Below are 19,159 nucleotides of genomic sequence, written 5' to 3' on the forward strand. Positions count from 1 at the left end.
ACTGTCTTCAATATCCTGCTCACTTCGTGGGTGTTTTTCTTGGTCCCCACCACTCCCCCCGTCCCCTTTCCATCAATGACCTCAATGCAAATACAAGTGGGATGATCCTGATGGATGCTACAGGTTCTGGACGCAAGTGGGTGACACAAATACGTCGGAGGCACAGGATCCTTCTCATTGGTTGCCCGGAGCTCCTGGACCACCCCAGACCCAGAGCAGCGGGAATAAGAGGAGCCGCCGGTGCCGGGAGGCATCAGAGCGACTTTCCACTTGGAGTGTCCCTGCCACTTCCACAGTGCAGTCGCCTGACACGAACGCCCCGGCTGCTGCCGCAGCTACCTGCTGCCAGGTGAGCCCCGAGACTCCTGCTTAGCTGAGCGATTCTCTTTCTCTCTCTTTCTCCTCCCTTCCCTCTCTCTGCATTACTCTCTCTTAGTCAATCTCCCTGCCGGTATTACTCTCTGTCCACTTCTGTCCGTGTGTCTCTTCATCGCGCAATTTCTCTTAGTCCGTTACTCATTCCAGACTCCTATCCAGGTTACGCTTAACAGTCTCAGTCCAGGGACTTTCTGCTCCACTCTTCCCGCGCAGAGCAGGGCTCCAGTCTCGTCTTTAGCTGCACGCGTGCTTAGACCGATCTCTGCCGCTGGAGCAACCAGGCACTGAGCACAGGACAGGACGCATGAGTAGCTTTCTGCAGTCCGTGCGCTCAGGGATCCCATTTCCCGCCTAGTGGACCCCAGGAGACCCGTTCGGAACCCAGTTGGCAAACAGGCGCAAAGACCTAAGGCGTTAGCCCTAAACTACAAGCCCCAGTCGTGAGTCTGGGTGCTTTTTTCCGGTTTAAATCCTGGGTCTCAACTAAAAAATCTGCTAACCTTGGTTCTTTCAGGGGTCTTTTTGCTAGAATTCGGAGTTGAATTTGGTTCTTTACTTTCTCAGAGATTCCAACCACAGAGATATGCCCTCTCTACCTACCTTTCCCTACTTGCACCGCTAGGTGTGTGCAAAAGCCCCACACATGGGTGACAGCTCTGCGTTGCACTGTAGGTACACTCTGTTGTGCCAGGGTGCTCCAAGACTGTCCTTGATGGAGACCTGCTGTATCTTACTGCTGTAGGGCTGACATCATTTTTTTCCCTTGCAGAGAGGCATCATGGGCTTCTGGAAGTACTCCCCCTACCTGGCTCTTGGCATCTTGGTCCTGTACCAGGCAGGAGTCCTCCAGGCAGCACCATTCAGGTAAGACAGCCCTGCCAGCAGCACACTCCCCTCCCACCGCCCCAAGGATCAACCAGGTCTGTGGGCTGAACTGAATGTTTAATAACCCCGGGGGGGGGGGGGCGGGCGGGTGCAGGGGGAGCTGTATATGTGTAAACCTGCATATAAGTTCTTATGATATAAAGATGTGTTGTATACAAATTACAAATAAAAATAAGATATGCAGTGTTCTTTATTATAAATTTTATATACCTCTTTAGCCTCACAGAATGCTTTCATTGCTTTTTACCAAATATCTGCATCTGTAGGAAACCTATTTATCTAATTCAACCAGAAATTGAGAAATAATATGCATCACAATCTGCTAACTACTTTGCCATAACTTGGTTGTTATTAAATTTAACATGTGCTCTATTAATCTAGTTTCTCACCCTCATGCAAACATGGCTGGTTACCCTGAAAACAGGGTAGACAGGCACTCAGAGCCTATGTTGGATTTGCTTTGTGCCTCCAGGTCTTACCTGGAGAGCCGCATGGATCCCGCTGCATTCGAAGAGGATGATTTGTGCCTCATCCTGGCTGAAATGGTGAAAGACTACATGCAGAAGAAAATTGGTGACGTGGAACAGGAGCAGGAGACTGATGACTTCAGGTAGGTCATGCACCTGCCCAGCACAGGACATGCTCTCCCTCTGGTCGTGCCCAGGAATGCATGTCCCAAGAAGTAGAAAAGACACAGTTGGACAGGTGACCAGCAGTCTGTTCACCCCAGCCTGGGTCCAGCTGTTCTCAGGTTCCACTGAAGACAGAGGTCAGATGGAGAGACTATGGTCAGACCACAGGTAAAATGAAGGCAAAGACCTTGCACAGGGTGGGGACAGGTAGAGCAGTGTCTGAGGTAGGTCTGGAGTCTTTACATGTCCAGTCACCCAGAACCATCTTTAGATTTTCTAACAGCACTGGGAATGTCCATGGGAAGCGATGATGACATTTTCCATAATTGCCTAAAATTTTCTGCTGTTTAGGTGAAAAACCTAAGGTGAATAGGTGCCACTCAGAGCAGTAATTTTACCATGAGGGTCCCATGAGGTGGGATCTCCCACGTCACCTCCTCAACCTCTCACTGACAGATCTTCTCTTTTTCTCTATCCTATGAAGCAGTGTCAACACCCAGAAGAGAGCCTGCAACACTGCCACCTGTGTGACCAATAAGCTGGCAGGCTTGCTGAGCAGATCTGGGGGCATACTCAAGAGCAACTTTGTGCCAACCTATGTGGGCTCCAAAGCCTTTGGCCGTCGCCGCAGGGACCTTCAGGAATAAGTAGGCAACAGGTGAATGCCCTTCTTTTCTTGGAAGGGAGGGTGGGTGACTGGGTATCACTGGGGGGCAATCCACTCTCTAACCCTCCCTGGGCCCAGATCAGTAAAAGATCCACAGGAAAACCTGCCCACTCCAGTGTCTGGAGAAGGACGAAGAGTCCCAATAGCTGAAACCCCTAGATTATGGGTTCATTCCTCTGTTTCTCCAATGTCTCTCTGTGGCACAGTGTTGTGTACATATGAATTCAGAGCATACACTCGGGGTCAAGAACTGTGTTGGTCCCCTACTACTGATACGACAATGGACCAGACACTTTCTCTGAGCCTCAGTTTCTCCATCTGTAAATTTGAGGGCAAAAATTTCAGCCACCTGCTAGTATTAATAGAAAGACAAAAATAAGACAATACATATCAATAGCTTCACAATTAATAAATAACTAAATTCTAGTTGTTGTTCTCTTTCTCCTAGGTCACCCCGAAGATGAACTCTACTTCTTCAAATTCATCATAAAATCAGCTCAGAGGAATGCATGGAAGACATACCCTTCTGCATGCTATTTGACCTTAAAAACACTCTTACCTAAAATAAAATAAATTTAACTGCATTATTATCTGGTGTGCATCTTTTCATATTTTATTCTATATTCAATAAATATGACAGCATTGGTTTACCTGGTAGCAACTCTGGGCTGGGCCAACCTGTTGATGTTGGCAATTCTCCCAGACATTCAGGGGCCATGAAATCACCACCTCCGGGGTATCTGGGAACACGTAGTAATGCTGTGCCTCAAAGAAACCTTTCTTTAAAGAAACCTGGTCTTTTGAGAACTTCACCAAGGGGAAAAAAGTGTAATTTGATACACTTAGAAGAAGTCCCTCCTGCTGTTTATGCTGTTTTTCCCAGCAAGTCTCAGGGTCCTCTGAACACTCTGTTGACCAGGCTGACTCAGTGAGGCAAAGGCAACACGCTTGGGATGGGTCTTGAGTATCCTATACCCTCAGTTTTTAGTAAAATATCCCCTGTTGGGTCCTGACCAGTGTGGCTCAGTTGGTTGGGCATCATCCTGCAAAGTGAAAGGTCACTGGTTCACTTCCTGGGCAGGGCACAGGCCAGGGTTGCGGGTTCGGTCCCTGACTGAGGCAATTGTTCGAGGTTGCTGTCTCACGTGGATGTTTCTCTCCCTTTCTTTCTCCCTCCTTTCCCCAATAAATAAATAAATAAATAAATAAATAAATAAATAAATAAATGAAATGAAAATATCCCTTGTTGGAATTAGAACCCTGTACACTTCAAAAAGACAAGTCACATTTGTTTTCAGAGAGTATCCTGGTCCCCAGATATAAAGGACACCAGTCCCTACTTATTAATTCAGGTTACCCATCCCTGCTTTTCTTCCCCATGAACAAACTGCCCCCCCACCCCCAGCTTGGCGTTTGAGATGGGATTGGCAGACTGGCAGACTTGGAAAGGTCACCAGAGGCCATCCAACCCAACTTCTTTATTCTCTGACATGCAGAGAAGTCCATTGCCTAAGTTCCTGCGGTAAGTCTGAGACATTCCCACATTTAACAAATGCTAATTAAGTACCTGCTAGATTTTTGACACAGTTTGAGCCACCGGGAATAGGGCAATGGACAGAAGAGACAAAACCCTTATATTCATGGAGCTCTATTCTAAATGGGGAGACTGAGGCAATGAATGCTGTGAAATCAGACACTCTGTATTGGAAGGAACCTGGGAGGTCATAGGCTATGAGGCCCTATTCAAGGTAGAAATTTCCCAGCATCAGCATCCCTGGCATCTGCTGGGACTGCTGGTGACAAGCTGCTGACTATAACTCCCAGGGTGACTGAGCAGCCAGTTTCACTCAGGGACAGTCAATTAATTGGGATTATTTAGTTAGAGAAATCAGCCCCTTCCATACATTGACTCTAGTTATTTCCTCAGGAGCACATAGAATTATGACCCTTCCTCCCATTTGGTCTGTAGTTCACACTGTAGCCCAACCCTTGCCTAAAAGGAAGGTCAGACCATGTCTCCTCTATGCCTCCCCATCTCACAAAGTATATACCTAGAGCATTGCAATGGCATACAAGGTCCAAGCTGAGCTGCTCTTCCTCTCTTCTCCCCACCTGCCTGGCCTCATCTCCCACTTCTCCCCCACACACTGGACTTTTTCGTATTCCTCACCCCTCGTCCCCCAGCACCAGCCCCCTCCGGTGTCTGCAGCTGTTGGCTCTGTGCTCTGTGCAGAACGCTCCTGCCCTTGGCCCTGTCTCCTCTGGATCAGTATTCAAATGTCACACACGCTGGCCCTCCTTTCTGAAATTGTACTCCCTCTGCCAACACACCCTAATCCTTTTCTTGTTTTAATATTTTCTCTTTACCACTTATTACCTTCAATCATAGTATATATTTTTAATTATTTACTTTATCATTTGTACCCTATCCTATGAACTGTGTAAGCTCTACATGGACAGGGTTATGGCTATGTTATTAATTGCCAAATCCCCTACACGTAGACCGGTATGTCTGGCATGGGGTAGCACTCAAGAAATCTTTATGAAATGAATGGAGTTCAGTCCTTTTCCCTTTTATGTTTATGGTCAGCTTTCAGGTTCCTTCTTGGTCTGATTTGCTTCAGGGCGAACTGTCCGAGGGCTTCCATCCTCAGTAATTATATCACCTGGATAGTGATCCCTCAAATGCCTGAAAACTTCCGCCATGGCTGCCAGAATTAGTGACTCTATTTCCGGCCTCAAGGCCTCCACGAGCCCTATGTCTTCTCTTTGATCTCTCTTCTCACCCTTTGTTTCTCTTCCCCTGGATCAGTACAACAAGCTCTTCTTCTTCCCATGCAGTAAATGCAGCAGAATGGTAGTGTGCTCTCTAAGGAGTGATACCCACGACTAGGTGGGTAAGTTCAAATAAGAAGTCTAAACTGCAGGAAGACCAATTTAGTCCCGGGTTCTAGCAGTTTCACCAATAATTGAACTATACTTATTGAATTCCAGCTGAACTCTGGATATTTCTCATTAACTCATAAAGAGAGTAACTAATTTTTTTTTCTTTGAGAGTAATTCAAACTTTCAAACGACTACATAGCATGCACTGAATCAGAATCCAGAGAGCAGATATAAGTGTACAAGGCAATCAAAGCGTAATATGGAGAACTAAGACTTTTGGTGTGGCTATAGCATCATTCATTACTCTTCCCAACCGACATAGGCCATTACAGCAAAAGAATGTCTTTTAATGTCAATTAAAGCTCATGCCAAACACTCAGCTCGAGAACAATGAGGCTCATTGAATTATTGTGCCCAATCCTTCACTATGCCACAGCAGTATTGCATTTGCCTACACTTCCATAGTTGCATGGTGGGCGAATAGACATCTCTGCCGCTTTGTTTATGGGATTGGCCAAGTGATTTCTTTTTGCCATTATGATATTGGTAAATAAGGTGAAGGTCAGGATTGAAATGTGCTTGTGTGGTTGGGTTTTGCGCTCTTGTAATTCTGCCATCGCCCTGAAAAGAGCATGCCTTAGGTATCTGTTGATGTGTTAGTCCGAGCTCCAAAATGAGAGCTGTGGAACTAAACCTGACCTGCAGCCTGAATGCACATGCAGCTGACACCGGCTGGGGATTGTCCTCATCCTTACCACACAAACATAAGCAAAAACATAAATATTTGTGTTTGAGATTTTGAGGTTGTTTTTATGTAACATTGTTGTGGCAGTGGATAAGTGGTACCTATGAATTTGGAATGCTATAAAGTGAATGCGACTTCCCAAAATTCATATATTGAAGCCCTAACTCCTGATCCAATTATGTTCAGAGATAAGACCCTTAGGGTGTGTAATTAAAGTTAAATGAGATTATAAGGGTGGGGCTCTAATCTGATAGAACTGGTGTTGTATAAAAAGAGGAAGAGATACAGGGACCTCTTTCTTTCCTTCTCAGTACACTCACAGAGGAGAAGCCAGGTGAGAATACAATGAATAGATTGCCATTTGGATGACAGGAAGAGAGACCTTCCCACACACAGACACTGATGGGACTTTGATCTTGTACTTCCAGCATCCAGAACTGAGAGGAAATAAATTTCTGTTGTTTAAGCTATTCTGCTGTGGTTGCCAGAGCATACTAATAGAAGGGGCATTAGTTGATGGAATTATTTTTGCTACCACAGCTTGTTTTTTTTCTCACTGAGATTTGGTTTCTAAATCAATTTTTCTAATGGCCAATTTATCAAATTTATCCATTTCCTTTTATGAGTTCATTTACATTTTGTTTTTTTTAAGATCATCTTTAAAAATGTTCAGTTCGTTTTAGTATAGTCTCCTGCAGATGAACCTAGAAAACATGCCTTAGATAAATTAATTGTGTCTTATATTTATAATGAATTAGTACAATATATTACACAATGGTGAATATAATATATGTGTATCACATATAATATTCAGTGTAAAATAAAGCAATTTGCAGAGTATATATATATATATATGGTAATATAATTTGTATTAAATTTAAAGCATGCATAAGATTACTATATCTAATTTAGGGGTGCGTACACATATGGTAAAAATATACAGTCATGTACAGGGAGTATAAACATAACATTCAAAAAAGTGATTAACTGAGAAGAGATTAGAAGGGGATCCCATGAGGAGGGGTATATAGGCAGCATCTACCAAGGCTTTGTTTCCTTAGGCATCATTTTCTAAGCTTGGCAGTTGGAATATAATGGATGGTCACTACATTTGTGTTTAATATGAATAAATATCGTAAGTATGGGTATTTTATGTTAAGGCAACTACCATAAAATTAAAAAAGGATGCATAAATCTTAAATACCAAAGAGAATTTGTTCTGTTCAATGGAAAAGGAACAAAGACTCCAAAATGTACAGTGAATGAACAATTTGAGAAAAGATGACAGCAGTAAATACGTACATAACTTTAACTTAACTGTAAATTAGGTGCTCGCCCTCCTGGGAGCACCCTAGTGCCTTTCTCCCACTATCTCCCCCCCCACATCCCTTTTACCTTGTCTCTCCTAAGCTCCAAGGGCCCTTCTCTTTCCTCTATAACTTGTTTCTTGAGGCTATGTCTTCTACCACTCACTTCTTCTACACTTGTGACTTTCTAAATAAACTTTCTTATAAAAAAAGGTAAATAAATAATAAAGAAATAAAATTGTTGTAAATTAGTGAAAATCAATAATGAAAAGACTAAGGTTACATTTTGTTAAAGGATCCAGCAGAAGTTTTTTTATAAGAGAAAACTCTAGAACAAAACTCAGAATTCATTAAAATAAATGGGTAGTAAAACATATATCACACAAATATGATTAAAAATAAGTTGAAGTAACTTCATAATATATGATCAAAGTAGAATTCAAAGCAAAAAAAAAAAATAATAATTGGAAAAGAAAATGTGCCATATAGGAAAAAAAGTGACAAAATGGCAAGAAGATATATTTATCATAGACATACGACCCAAAACATGACCTCAAATTCTGTAAAACAAGAATGGACAGAACTTCAGGAGAAATATGTATATCAAGAATTCTTGTTATAGAATCAGTGTACCCTTCTCAATGAAGCCATTCACTGGCTTCTGGAATCATCTCCAAAATGCATGGTTAGAAATTGGCTCTGCAAATCCTCCCTAACAATATGATGGATTTCAGAAAACATACAGTGTTTACACACACAAAAAAAGGGGTGATAAATTTTATCAATAATAAGGTTATATCTACTTTTCCCCAAACTATTTACTAGGTAAACCAACACATCCCACATTGATTTGAAACACTACTTTATCAAATGCTAAACAATCTTCTCTGGGCTTTTCTCTTCTATTGATGTGTTTATGCACCAATAACAGCATTTAATTACCAGCGGTGCAAATGAACTTTATACTTCTCTCTTTCAAAATGTCTTGGCTGTTGTCACAAATTTATTCTTCTGGAAGAAAGTAAGAATAATTGTCGATTTTTAAAAATTGCTCTTTGAATTTTGACTGGCCTTGGGTCCTCTGGGTAGATAATTGCATTATCTGTAAATAATAGTAAATCTTATTTCATATTTTTGTTCTTTTGTATCATGTAGAATTTCTTGACAAAATTGAGGGAAAATGATGATAATAGGCATCCTTGATTTCAGATGGAGCTTCTTTATCATCTTAAGAAAGTATCTTTTTATTTTGTGCTAAAAGATTTTTTAAATCATAAATTAAGATTGGTTTATCAACATATCCTTGCTACCTAACAAGATGGAGATGACTAAAGACCTAGCTGAGACCTGGACTGCAATCTCAAGAGAACTTGAGCCAGAATCACCCAGCTGAGCCTCTGCAGGACAGCCTCCTCTCAGAATCTGCATGAGATAATAAACACTTGTTCTTCTGAGTTAAGCTTTCAGGTAATTTGCTACAAGGCATAGATAACTAATATACATCCAAACCATGTTAACTCCAATTCCCAAATCTGGGAAGCATATTCAGTGCAGTTGCCTAGATGGGCAACCTGTGTTCAATTTGGAAGCCACTGTTCCCAGGAAAGATATTGTCAAATCTCTTTACCCTGCTTCCCAGGCCCAGATCAGATTAGGTGCAATGGCATAAGATGCTTTCATTCCAGTCAAAATTAAGTCCTGCTCTTCTTCCTCCTTATTGAGTACTTTTTACCAGAAGCCTCCTTCTCTGTGTTCTCAATGTTCTTCATCCTTCAAGCTACTCTTTTATATCATTCTTTTTTGCCTTTAAGATTCTCATGGTGGGAAGAAATTAAGGCCACGTAGACCAACACACGCATTTGAATCTCCTCTCTAACATCCCCCAAGTAGACCTCTAGGTGCTTATTTTTGAAATTTTCATGTTACTGTTTCTTGAGGTAGTTTATTCTATCTTTAGATTATTCTGACTCTTAGAAAATTCTTCCAATAGTGAGCAGAATTCACTTTCTCTTCCTTCCTGCTTCACTTGGTTCTCAAGATTCTCATTTTGGGCAGATTTTCCAAGGAGAGTTGTCTGTGACTGAGAGGACCCCTGAAGCAAGGACTGGTTATTAAGTGTTGCAAATTTAAAGCAAATCATGTTGTCTTTACTATAAAGTCCCTTGCTGGACTTGATTTTCTACGAGCTATCTCATTAGCTGGACATATCCTAGACAATTATACATTTAGGGGTAGGGGTTTAGACTCTTCAATTATGGATCCTCAGATATTTCTGCTCTTGGTGAAACTTTTGTGGATATTCCTGCATCTGACAAATGTCTTGCCCTTGTCTCTGGTAGGGCCCTGAGCCAAGCATTATAAACCCGGGCCTCATGTGGCCTACTCTGGCTTGCCAGGATGATGATAAGATTAATTGTTTCCATAACTTAGGGTATTCTAAAGACTTCCTGGAGAGCTTGGCTCTTCTGTAGATCTAGGAAAGTTGAAGGAGTGGTCTCTTGCCTTTATAAAGATAGTCAACAATCTGCCAGGTCCTGTACAAAACCCTTAGCATAGCCCACAAAGCTACGTATGATGTGGTACCTGACTTTTGTTCCGGTCTCATTTCTTACTATGCTCTCCCTCCCACTTTTGAGTTTCAGTTCCATTGGCATTCTTTCCATTTGTCAGAATCTTCATGATTAACTCAAAATGAATAGATTTAGGATATTAATTACATTCATAAAATCTCTTTACTTTTGCCATGTTCAGTAAGCTAATCATGGGAGTGACATTGTCATATTCATCGGTCATTGCCAAGTATAAGGTATTTGCAGTGGGTGTACACCAGAAGGTTAAAATCTTCTGAGGTTCTTCAAATATTGAGTGATTTTTTTTGTTGATATATTTTTTGCATATATATACACATATATACTAACCAATGTTAATCAGTGTTGGAAACTCATGTGTTATCCCCCAGTAAGTATATAGGTCATTATTGAATTTGATTTATTTGGAGTGGGGAGGCTTCTTTGAGTATACAGGTAACTACACCTCTGGATGTGAAGCATGGGCAGGAAGAGATCCACAGATAGCTTTTCCAATAAGGTGCTCAAATGTGCCTCATAACATTAAAATTGAAATAAAACATTGTCATTAACATTTTGAAAGTTTGAAGTTTCAGATCATACATCTTTCATCTTTTTCTTGGAGGTACAGAAAGCTTCCCAGCCTAGGTCCTTTGCTTGATTCATAAAGGGAAATAGCTTGCCAAGTGTACCCTCTGTATGTGATTTATAAAGCATGATATACATCCAAATTCTCTCTACATTAAAGTTATTCAATTTACTCTAATGGCCCTTATATTAGAGTTATGTCTATTCATAGCAGACAACACCTGTAAGTCATTAGCTTGAATTATAGTTCTTGCTAATTTTCATCATTAAAGACTTGGATTTAGGGAGGAAGGCCTCTGAATTTTGCAAATCTATCCTAAAATGGCTGTCTCTCATATTAGAAAATTATAAACTTAGAAAATTATAAGAATATACAAAGTATTTCTCTTATAAGAAAAAAAGCAGAGGAATGAATCAATCATAAGTTATAATCCAAATGGTTCCATACTGGTCAGCCTCCACCCTTGAATCTCTTTGCCCTATTCCTATCACTGTTTATTGAACTCAAGGATACCTGCATTAAAAAAAAAAAAAAAGTTCTTGCTTAAATTCACTCAGAGGTAATATGATACCTCTGTGAATGAACTAAATGAAAAGACAAGAAGTAAAACCAATTACTCAGGTAGATAAATAGATAGATGCTAAGGGGTGGCTTTGGGACAGGGTTCATTCATCCATTCGACATAATAGGCACAGATTAGTGGCCCACAAAAATGTTTTAATTAAGGTGTTTTAAAATAAAAAATTAATGACAATGACTATACAGTGTCCCGCAGAAGTAAGGCCTGCTTGAGTGTGGTTGGTAGGGTAATAATATGGATGTAATAATTTATAGTTTTAATTTGAACATTTCACCTAAGATGTCATATGGTGTGCTTGAGTGTGATATTGTTATGTTACAGAATTACATGCTTATGATTCTGTAATAAAAAAGGGGCACTATTTGTGCTGGACCCTGTATAATAATGAATTCAGCCTAGATCATATTCACTTATGTAACAAAACAGTTGCAAATAGAACTTTTAATATTTTTTATGGAGGAAGGAGCCCATGAGGGCAAAAATGCCAAAAGCCTGCAAAAAAAAAAAAAATAGTGGGGTCCTGGCTCAGGGAGCTTGACCCTTTCTCTGTTCACAATGTCCTTCATGGTCACCACCATCATAAAACTACGTGCTAATACACAGTGTCGGTAAAAACAATGTGATTGCTATAGGAATACAGCTTCAAGGCAAGGAGTCTGCCCTCCTTTTGAACCAGACTGGCCCCCCGTGAGTCTCTCACAAACAGACTCCAAACTGCTACTGGGTTACCAATTTGGGGAAACATCAAGTTATATCCAAAACTTGTATTTAAAAATTACTAATTTATAAATAACTTAATGGTCATAAATTGCCAAAATAAAACTGAGACTTTTAATTTAGATGTTCGTGTCTGACCTTTGAAAGAATTCATAATGGAAAAGATCAATACCTAACCATTAGAAGAACCAAACCACAGTGAAAATAAAAACAGCAGAAGTGTTTGTTATAGAAATGGATCATTATGTGTAATATATTAAAAGTTTATTCTAACATATGTAAATACCATAAATGCCCCTTTAGTGACAAATGGTTGGAGGGGTTGGAGTGCCACAGGAAGGGAGTTCTGCAAAAGGTAACCTCAAGGGTGATCTGATTATAAATTCTTAACTGAGCAAGTCATGGTGGGTAGTCATGCCCCAGGCAGGCATAGAACATTTTAAGTAAAAGGTTTGTCTTTGCCTTAAGCAAGCCCTGTACATTTTGTGCATCTAGGTTAACACATCTTTGAAATAAAGCCTCAAGAGAACACATAATCTTTTTAACTATCCTGTAATCCAATCCTGCCTTGTTTTCTCTCACCTTCATATAATCTTCCTTACATTTCCTTCCTAATTTCAAATGCATAAAAGAAATTGCAAAACTGTCATTCTAGGGAGCATTTGAGATTTTGCTTCCCGGCAATTGTTGTCAGCTTGGCTCAAATAAACTCATAAAAATTCTCTACAGGTTTGGACGTTCTTACATTGACATGACACAAATAGAACAAAATGTGAATAGTAAACAAACAGGGGGAAATGTTCCAGGCTGCAACAAAATTCAAATTAAACGAATGAGGTATGTTTTTTTATCTATTAACTTGGCAAGGAAAATGTAATAATATCAGTTCCATTGTTTACAATGAAATTGATGAACACCTTTCTGACAATGTATATAAAACAGGAATGGGCCAATATGCATTGAGAACCATGAAAATGTTCACACCCTTTGACCCAGTAAATTTCATTCATTATAATTTGCCTGAGGAGATATGAGGGGGGACCCCCCCAACAAAAAAACAAAATTATTTTCTGGAGGGTGGGCCCCTTGTAGTGCAGGCTTCCCGAGCTACGTGAGTGTTCTAGGAACCCATCTGCCTCAGTGTACCAGCTGGCATTGTTGTGAGAGGCTGCATTCAACTTCAGTGCATATTTTTTTAAGGCTCTTTCAATGTTTGTCATTTTCATGATGGGTGATTCATTAGCACACCTGCTCACAGCGAGCTGAAGGTTCAGGAGTTTCTGACCAAAACTGGCAGGACCCATATGTCCCACCCATCCTATTCACCTGATCTCACCCTGAGCAACGTTTTTTGTTTGTTTACCTGGATGAAAAAAGTGCTCCAAGAGAAACGTTTTGCTGTTGTGGAAGAGGTGAAACAAAAAAGAGCAGAAGCACTAAAAGGCATCAAAACCGCGTTCAAAAACTGTTTTCAGCAGTGAAAATAATGCCTTGCATGATAGATATATTGTATCAAATGGAGACTACTTTGAAGGTGATTTAAATTTAGACATATAAGAATAAATACACAATTTTTTATAAATAAATTCCAGGGGGCTTTTTAGGTCCCCCCTCATAATTCAAAAAAGGAGTAAATCCCTATGCAAGAGGGCCTTTATTGTAGCAATCTCTAAAATAGCAAAAATAAAAAACAACCTAAATGTCCAACAATAGGGACAGTGAAAACAGTGGATAAATTGTAACACATTAAACTGAATTGAATATTCTGTCACTCTCACAATAACAATTGTAAAGAATATGAGACAGTATAAAGAGTTATTCAAAACACTATTTGGTAAACAAAAAGTCTATTTATACAGATGCTTTGATTATAGCTATGTAAGATATACCAGTATGCAGATGCGGATTATGGGCAGGGTGGGGGGCGGGCGGGGGTGAGGGGGGGGGAGATTGTTTTCTCCTGCTCCTCTTCAAAACAGACCCAGTGTAATGGGGCTCCTGTCTACATTTCCAGGTTCAGCTCCTGCCAGTCCCCATATTCTAGACACACTGGCTTGCTCTCTGCTCTGGATACTAAGTACATCCCTCCCTTTGCAATTTCTGTCTCTTCCATTTGGATTGCACGACCCCTACATCTTTCTGTAACCTCATCTTTTCTTGTAGTTTTAATTATCACAACGAACATGAATAGCAGTGTGATGAGCAGTGACTGGTCAGTATCAAATTTAAAAAAACATACAAAATCATGACTAAAAAGGAAGAAAAAATTATAGAAGACATGATGAGAGGGGAACGTGGGGTGAGAAACTTGATTGTGAGACGTAGGAGAAACTTGAGACATTTTTAATGTCTCTGGGGAAGGAGCCAGAAAGAGGAAAAGCTTCAACACGGAGAAACAGGGATTAACTAAAGAAGCAAATTCCTCGAGCACCTTTTAAATGCAAATTCCCCAGAGCCCTGGCCGGGTATCTCACTGGTTTAGGTTCCATCTCAGGTCAAGGCACATACAAGAATCAACCAATAAATGCACAAATAAGTGACATGACAAATCAATGTCTCTCTCCTTCTTGCTCTCTAAAATAAAGAAAGAAAGAAAATAATAGAAAAATAAATGCATATTTCCTTTAAAAAGATAAAATATGTAACTCCTGAGGATTCTGGTTCTCACTTAGCTTCCTTCTTTTCTATCACTGTGAACTTCTATACTATATTGTAAATATCTCCTCCATCTGTGTGTAAACTGTGGCAGAGGGGAGAAGTCTTAATCACTACTGTATCCTAATGCTGAATACAAAATGAAGGGTCCACTAGTCATGAATAAACGTAGCTGTTGACTTTCTTTCCAAGTGTCATGGGTGTCCTGGAGCTGCATGAATCCTCTCAATAAATGGGTAAGAAGGAGGAATGAACAGAGAGGGAACAATACAGGTAGAGGAGCACATAGATGCCAAAACAGAACTTTACAAAAAAAGAGAAAAAGTTATGTCTGGGTGTTCGCGGGAGCCAGAAGCAGAGCACAGACTTGGCAGGAAGCAGAGAGGTGTTCTCAGAGTATTAGAGCCACACGAACTCTAGATTAGTTCCAATGCCCCATTAAACAGGTGAGAAGACAGGATAGACATCCAGAGAGCAAGAGTGATATGCACAAAGTCACATGGACTATTAATGTCAAAGACAAGCAGCTGGTATTTAGGTGAACAGAATCTCAGGGCTTATCTCAGCTGGTTTTCAGCTGAACTTTCCTCTGTCCTGGGGCTGCTGGCTTGCTGTCACTTTTGTGGTTGCAATGATAAAGTTTTTAAGTTCTAATACCCAACCCTATAAAAAGAGATGCTGCAATTGTTAGAGGGGATGGAATGCAGGAAAGAGAAGATGCTAGAATTGTCAAGGCTATTTATAACCTTGATGCAATTTAATCAGAATCTGGAGAGAGTGGTGAAAGCCTGGTATCAGCACTTTGTAAAGACCCCAGGAGATTCAAATGAGCATCCAAGGTTTAGAACCCATGCAGTTGAAGTCTCTGAGGGGCAGGCGTGAGGGCCACCCAGATCTCACTTGCCTCGTCCTTCCCTCCTCATTCTTCATCATCTGCCCCCAGGTACCTCATCCCTGGTGTGGTTGTACCCAGAGGGGTCCGGAGAAAGGGAAGCTACCATGACTCTCTAAAGCTATGTTATCGCAAATGCACGAAGGCAACAGACAGGCTCAGTTAAAGTAAAGAGTGACTTTTGTCAGGGAACTACCTACCATAAATTGTTTTTAGTTAAAAAGTTTTCATTTCAGACCACCCTATGTGGTTACTTTAGTTCCCTGAGTTTGTAAGGCTACCACGCAGGCTCCCTTGAGCTTGTCAGGTTTAGTGTGTGGCCCCTTTTCATCCACAGAAGAGAAAAGGACTCATCCACCAGGGAGCATTTTCCATGTCCCTAAACCAATGCACAAAGACAGATGCTCTACAGGGTTATCTTGGTGATTTATCCATTTTTAATTCACTAAGTTTTTATTTATTTTTGCCATAAACAAGGTGAATCATGTTTCTTCTACAACTTGGGTACAGCTCAGCAGCAGAGATAAATATGAGCACTTGACAGGACTCTCCACGTAGCTGTAGTTCAGATGCCAGAGAGACATCAACCTCCTCTTGTCAATATGCTCCAGTTTAGTTTCATTTGGTCATTGGAGACCATATCGGTTGCAGTATACCAGGAGGAAACCTCTAGGAGGAAAGAAAGCTGGACCATGGTCATTGCTCTGGACATCAACCCTAACACATTTGAAGGACTAGAACTGTCCTGGTCAAGGCCAGAAAGCCAGAGAAAGCCATGGCAATGAGAATGGTGTGTGAGCACCCAGGAAGAAATTTGCTTCTGGAGATAGCGTGTCGCTGGAAACAGGAAAATAAACGAGCAGCGTTATGTGCACACTGGGGGAAAAGGAGGGGGTCGGTGGGTATCATATAAACTCAGCTATTTCAGAAGCACTGTAAGACTAAATCTCAGGACAGAAAATCTTTCTTGCACTTAGTGGCAAGGCATCAGTGGCTCCCCATTACCTAGAACTGTGAGTTAAGGCAGCCCCACTCCTCAACAGGAAGGAGCATACAGCCCTAAAATATATTACTCATCATGCCCAGCCTTTAGGTTGAGAAAAACAACCACAGTGACTCACTTTTAAATCATGTTTACTAATGCATCAGAATCATTATGTTGTCACAGAAAACAGAGTGAGAACCACAAGCCTAAAAAATAGAGTCTACCTGACAAGGCATACATACATAGTCACTCAGAGCCTAATGTATACCTTTTAGTCTCCTCTCCAGCCTCTTGCTAGTTTTCTTTCTAATGTTCACTTTGTTGAGCATGGAATTCATTATGCCTCAAGGGAAGAGAGGAAAGAGTTGCAAGAAATGTGGCTGGACACATGAAATGCAGCAGGTTTCATAGCTTCTTAAAGTCAGTTTTGGACATTATTCTAAGGGTAATGGGGAGCCAGGGAAGACCGTTAAACCTAGGAGTGACCAGACTGGGCCATCTGGCTGCATTTGGGAGGATGGGGTAGAAGGATTAGGGCACTGACCTCCGTAAGACTTCCTGCCTCACAGGAATGAGGGTGGGAATTAAACAAGGAATTACATACAAATCCCTGCAATGATGTTTGTCACAGGAAGAGCAATCAGGAAATTGTAGCACTTTCCTCAATCCAACAATTTTAATTTTCTGTCATTTAATCTCATTTCTCTCTTTATTCCCCTAACGATGTTTTGTTTTGTGTGTGTGTGGGGGGGGGGGGTAGTACCATTTAAAATGTTTTGCTGCAGTTAAAATTGATTACTGTGGTAGACACAGTAAACAAATATGAATAAGACCTGGGCCCTTCCTTCAGACATATTTACAATGAATGAGCCATAACATGGTTTGCTGTGAACCATGCTAAGGACAAGCGCCAAAATTCTCACAGATAAAGAACTGCATCCTTCACCTCGCTGCCCTTAATGTCGGGCACAGTATGTGGCACAGTGGACTTCAGCACAGACTGCTCTGCCAAATGATGCATGCTCCAGGGGTTCAGAGTACAGAGCAGGAGGCTTAGACGCACTGTGGGTTTAATCTCAGGACTTAATACAGGCTCAATGAGGACTGTAGCTTTCTTTCTGTATATTTTATTGATGTATGTTTGGGATTATTTTCAGTATGCTTTCTGGTGTTTTTTTTTTTTTCTTTTCATGAGCATTTCTCGTGAATGATTAACCGCATTTTTAAATAAAAACTTTCCTAACATGAAACACTGTATAATAACATGAAAACATCAAGTCTAGGCTGAGATGTTTGGTTTGATAATATTAAATTTTTAATTATCTATGGTATTTCCATCTGAGTCACAGATAACATGGGGTAAATTTCATTCTCTATTGCTGCCTTTTCCCACCACCTACCTGCATCCCTGGCCACCTAACCTAACCTCTAGTTGACATGTGTTTAGAAAATCAGAGTAATTTCACCCTTAGGCTGAACAATACACCAGAGAACTGCTATGAGAATCCTGCAGTTGCAGGTAGAGTAAATGATGTTGGGGTCATAACTAACATTGCTGCCTCTGTTTACATGTGTAGTTCTCCCAGTTTCTACGCTCATGTATTTATACCTGTGGCAAAGTTGAAAAATAATGTAAGTAATCATATTGGCTATGGGTACACAGCATTATTCTGGGATAGGCAAGGCAAAACTGCTTTATTCCTATGTTTATGGTTCTTCAGATTCGTATGATAGAATTGAACTTGGTCAAAATGGTTACTCTTTCTTAAAGTTTTATTCTTCCAGATGAAAGCCATAACTGCCTGTCTTCAAGTGCCCTGCAATTCGTGACTCTATGTGTGACAGGCGTCATGCACTGACATCACTCAGGGAACACAAATGCATTTCTAATACCTGCAAATGCTCCTCAGTTTAAGAAATATATTTTAAAGAAAACTCAGAAAAGTAATTCTGATACTTTATAGGAAAGCTGTACTACTTTTATGCATTTGCAACTATTTTTATTATAAAACCCAAACTCAAAGTAAAAAATTTTGAAGTACAAAGAATGTATGTAGTAAAGAAAACAGAAGTTCCTATTTCCTAGTTCAATTCCATAGTCACATACCCCACAGGTGCCTTGGACCTCCTTTCAGAATGTTTTTCATTATACTAGATAAATGAAGCATCTTTTATATATTTTAACACAAATAGAATCATCCTACCCAGTTTTGTCATTTTCATTTTTCACCTATAATTAGGTTGGTACATATATCTCTTAATTATTTTAGCGCAAGTATATAGCATTGCATATACAGACATACCATCATTCATTTTACCTATTAATAATTATTTACATTGATTCTTCTTTTTTCTTGCTATTTGCAATAGCATGGTGATAAACATTTTTCAATATACATTTTTTTTTCAAACTTAAGCAAATGTATCCATCATGTAAATTCTAAGTAGGCAGAAGCCCTGACCAGTGTGATTCAGCTGGTTGAGCACTGTCCCACAGAGGGAGGTTCAATTCCCAATAATGATAAAACATATTCCATTTTGTTTTAGTCATCTATTGCTACATGACACATTACTCCAAAACTTAATGGTTAAAAACAAAAACACTCACTTATTTGGCTCAGAAATCTGCAACCAGTTTGGGACTGGGCAGGGAAGCCTTGTGTGCTCCACACCG

At 40.4% G+C, this 19,159-nt stretch overlaps 1 protein-coding gene across 1 annotated transcript; it reads left to right on the forward strand.

The window, feature by feature from the left end:
- The first annotated feature begins 285 nt into the window (after positions 1-285).
- On the forward strand, positions 286-3,115 carry LOC129080775 (calcitonin gene-related peptide 2-like). The gene is made up of 5 exons (XM_054586277.1): positions 286-349; positions 1,148-1,242; positions 1,736-1,873; positions 2,383-2,553; positions 3,011-3,115. The coding sequence occupies exons 2-4, from the start codon at positions 1,157-1,159 to the stop codon at positions 2,540-2,542; spliced, it is 384 nt and encodes a 127-aa protein (XP_054442252.1). The 5' UTR covers positions 286-349; positions 1,148-1,156; the 3' UTR covers positions 2,543-2,553; positions 3,011-3,115.
- The last annotated feature ends 16,044 nt before the right edge of the window (positions 3,116-19,159 follow it).

Source organism: Pteronotus mesoamericanus, unplaced genomic scaffold, assembly GCF_021234165.1.
Source record: "Pteronotus mesoamericanus isolate MK-2021 breed Mesoamerican mustached bat unplaced genomic scaffold, CSHL_Meso_final contig_90, whole genome shotgun sequence".
Taxonomy (NCBI): Eukaryota; Metazoa; Chordata; class Mammalia; order Chiroptera; family Mormoopidae; genus Pteronotus; species Pteronotus mesoamericanus.

Bases quoted from the DNA above. Each gene is read 5' to 3' on its own strand.
- LOC129080775 (XM_054586277.1), top strand. From the start codon at position 1,157: ATGGGCTTCTGGAAGTACTCCCCCTACCTGGCTCTTGGCATCTTGGTC. The intron at 1,243-1,735 runs GTAAGACAGCCC...TTGTGCCTCCAG, and splicing joins CTCCAGGCAGCACCATTCAG to GTCTTACCTGGAGAGCCGCA. The intron at 1,874-2,382 runs GTAGGTCATGCA...CCTATGAAGCAG, and splicing joins CAGGAGACTGATGACTTCAG to TGTCAACACCCAGAAGAGAG.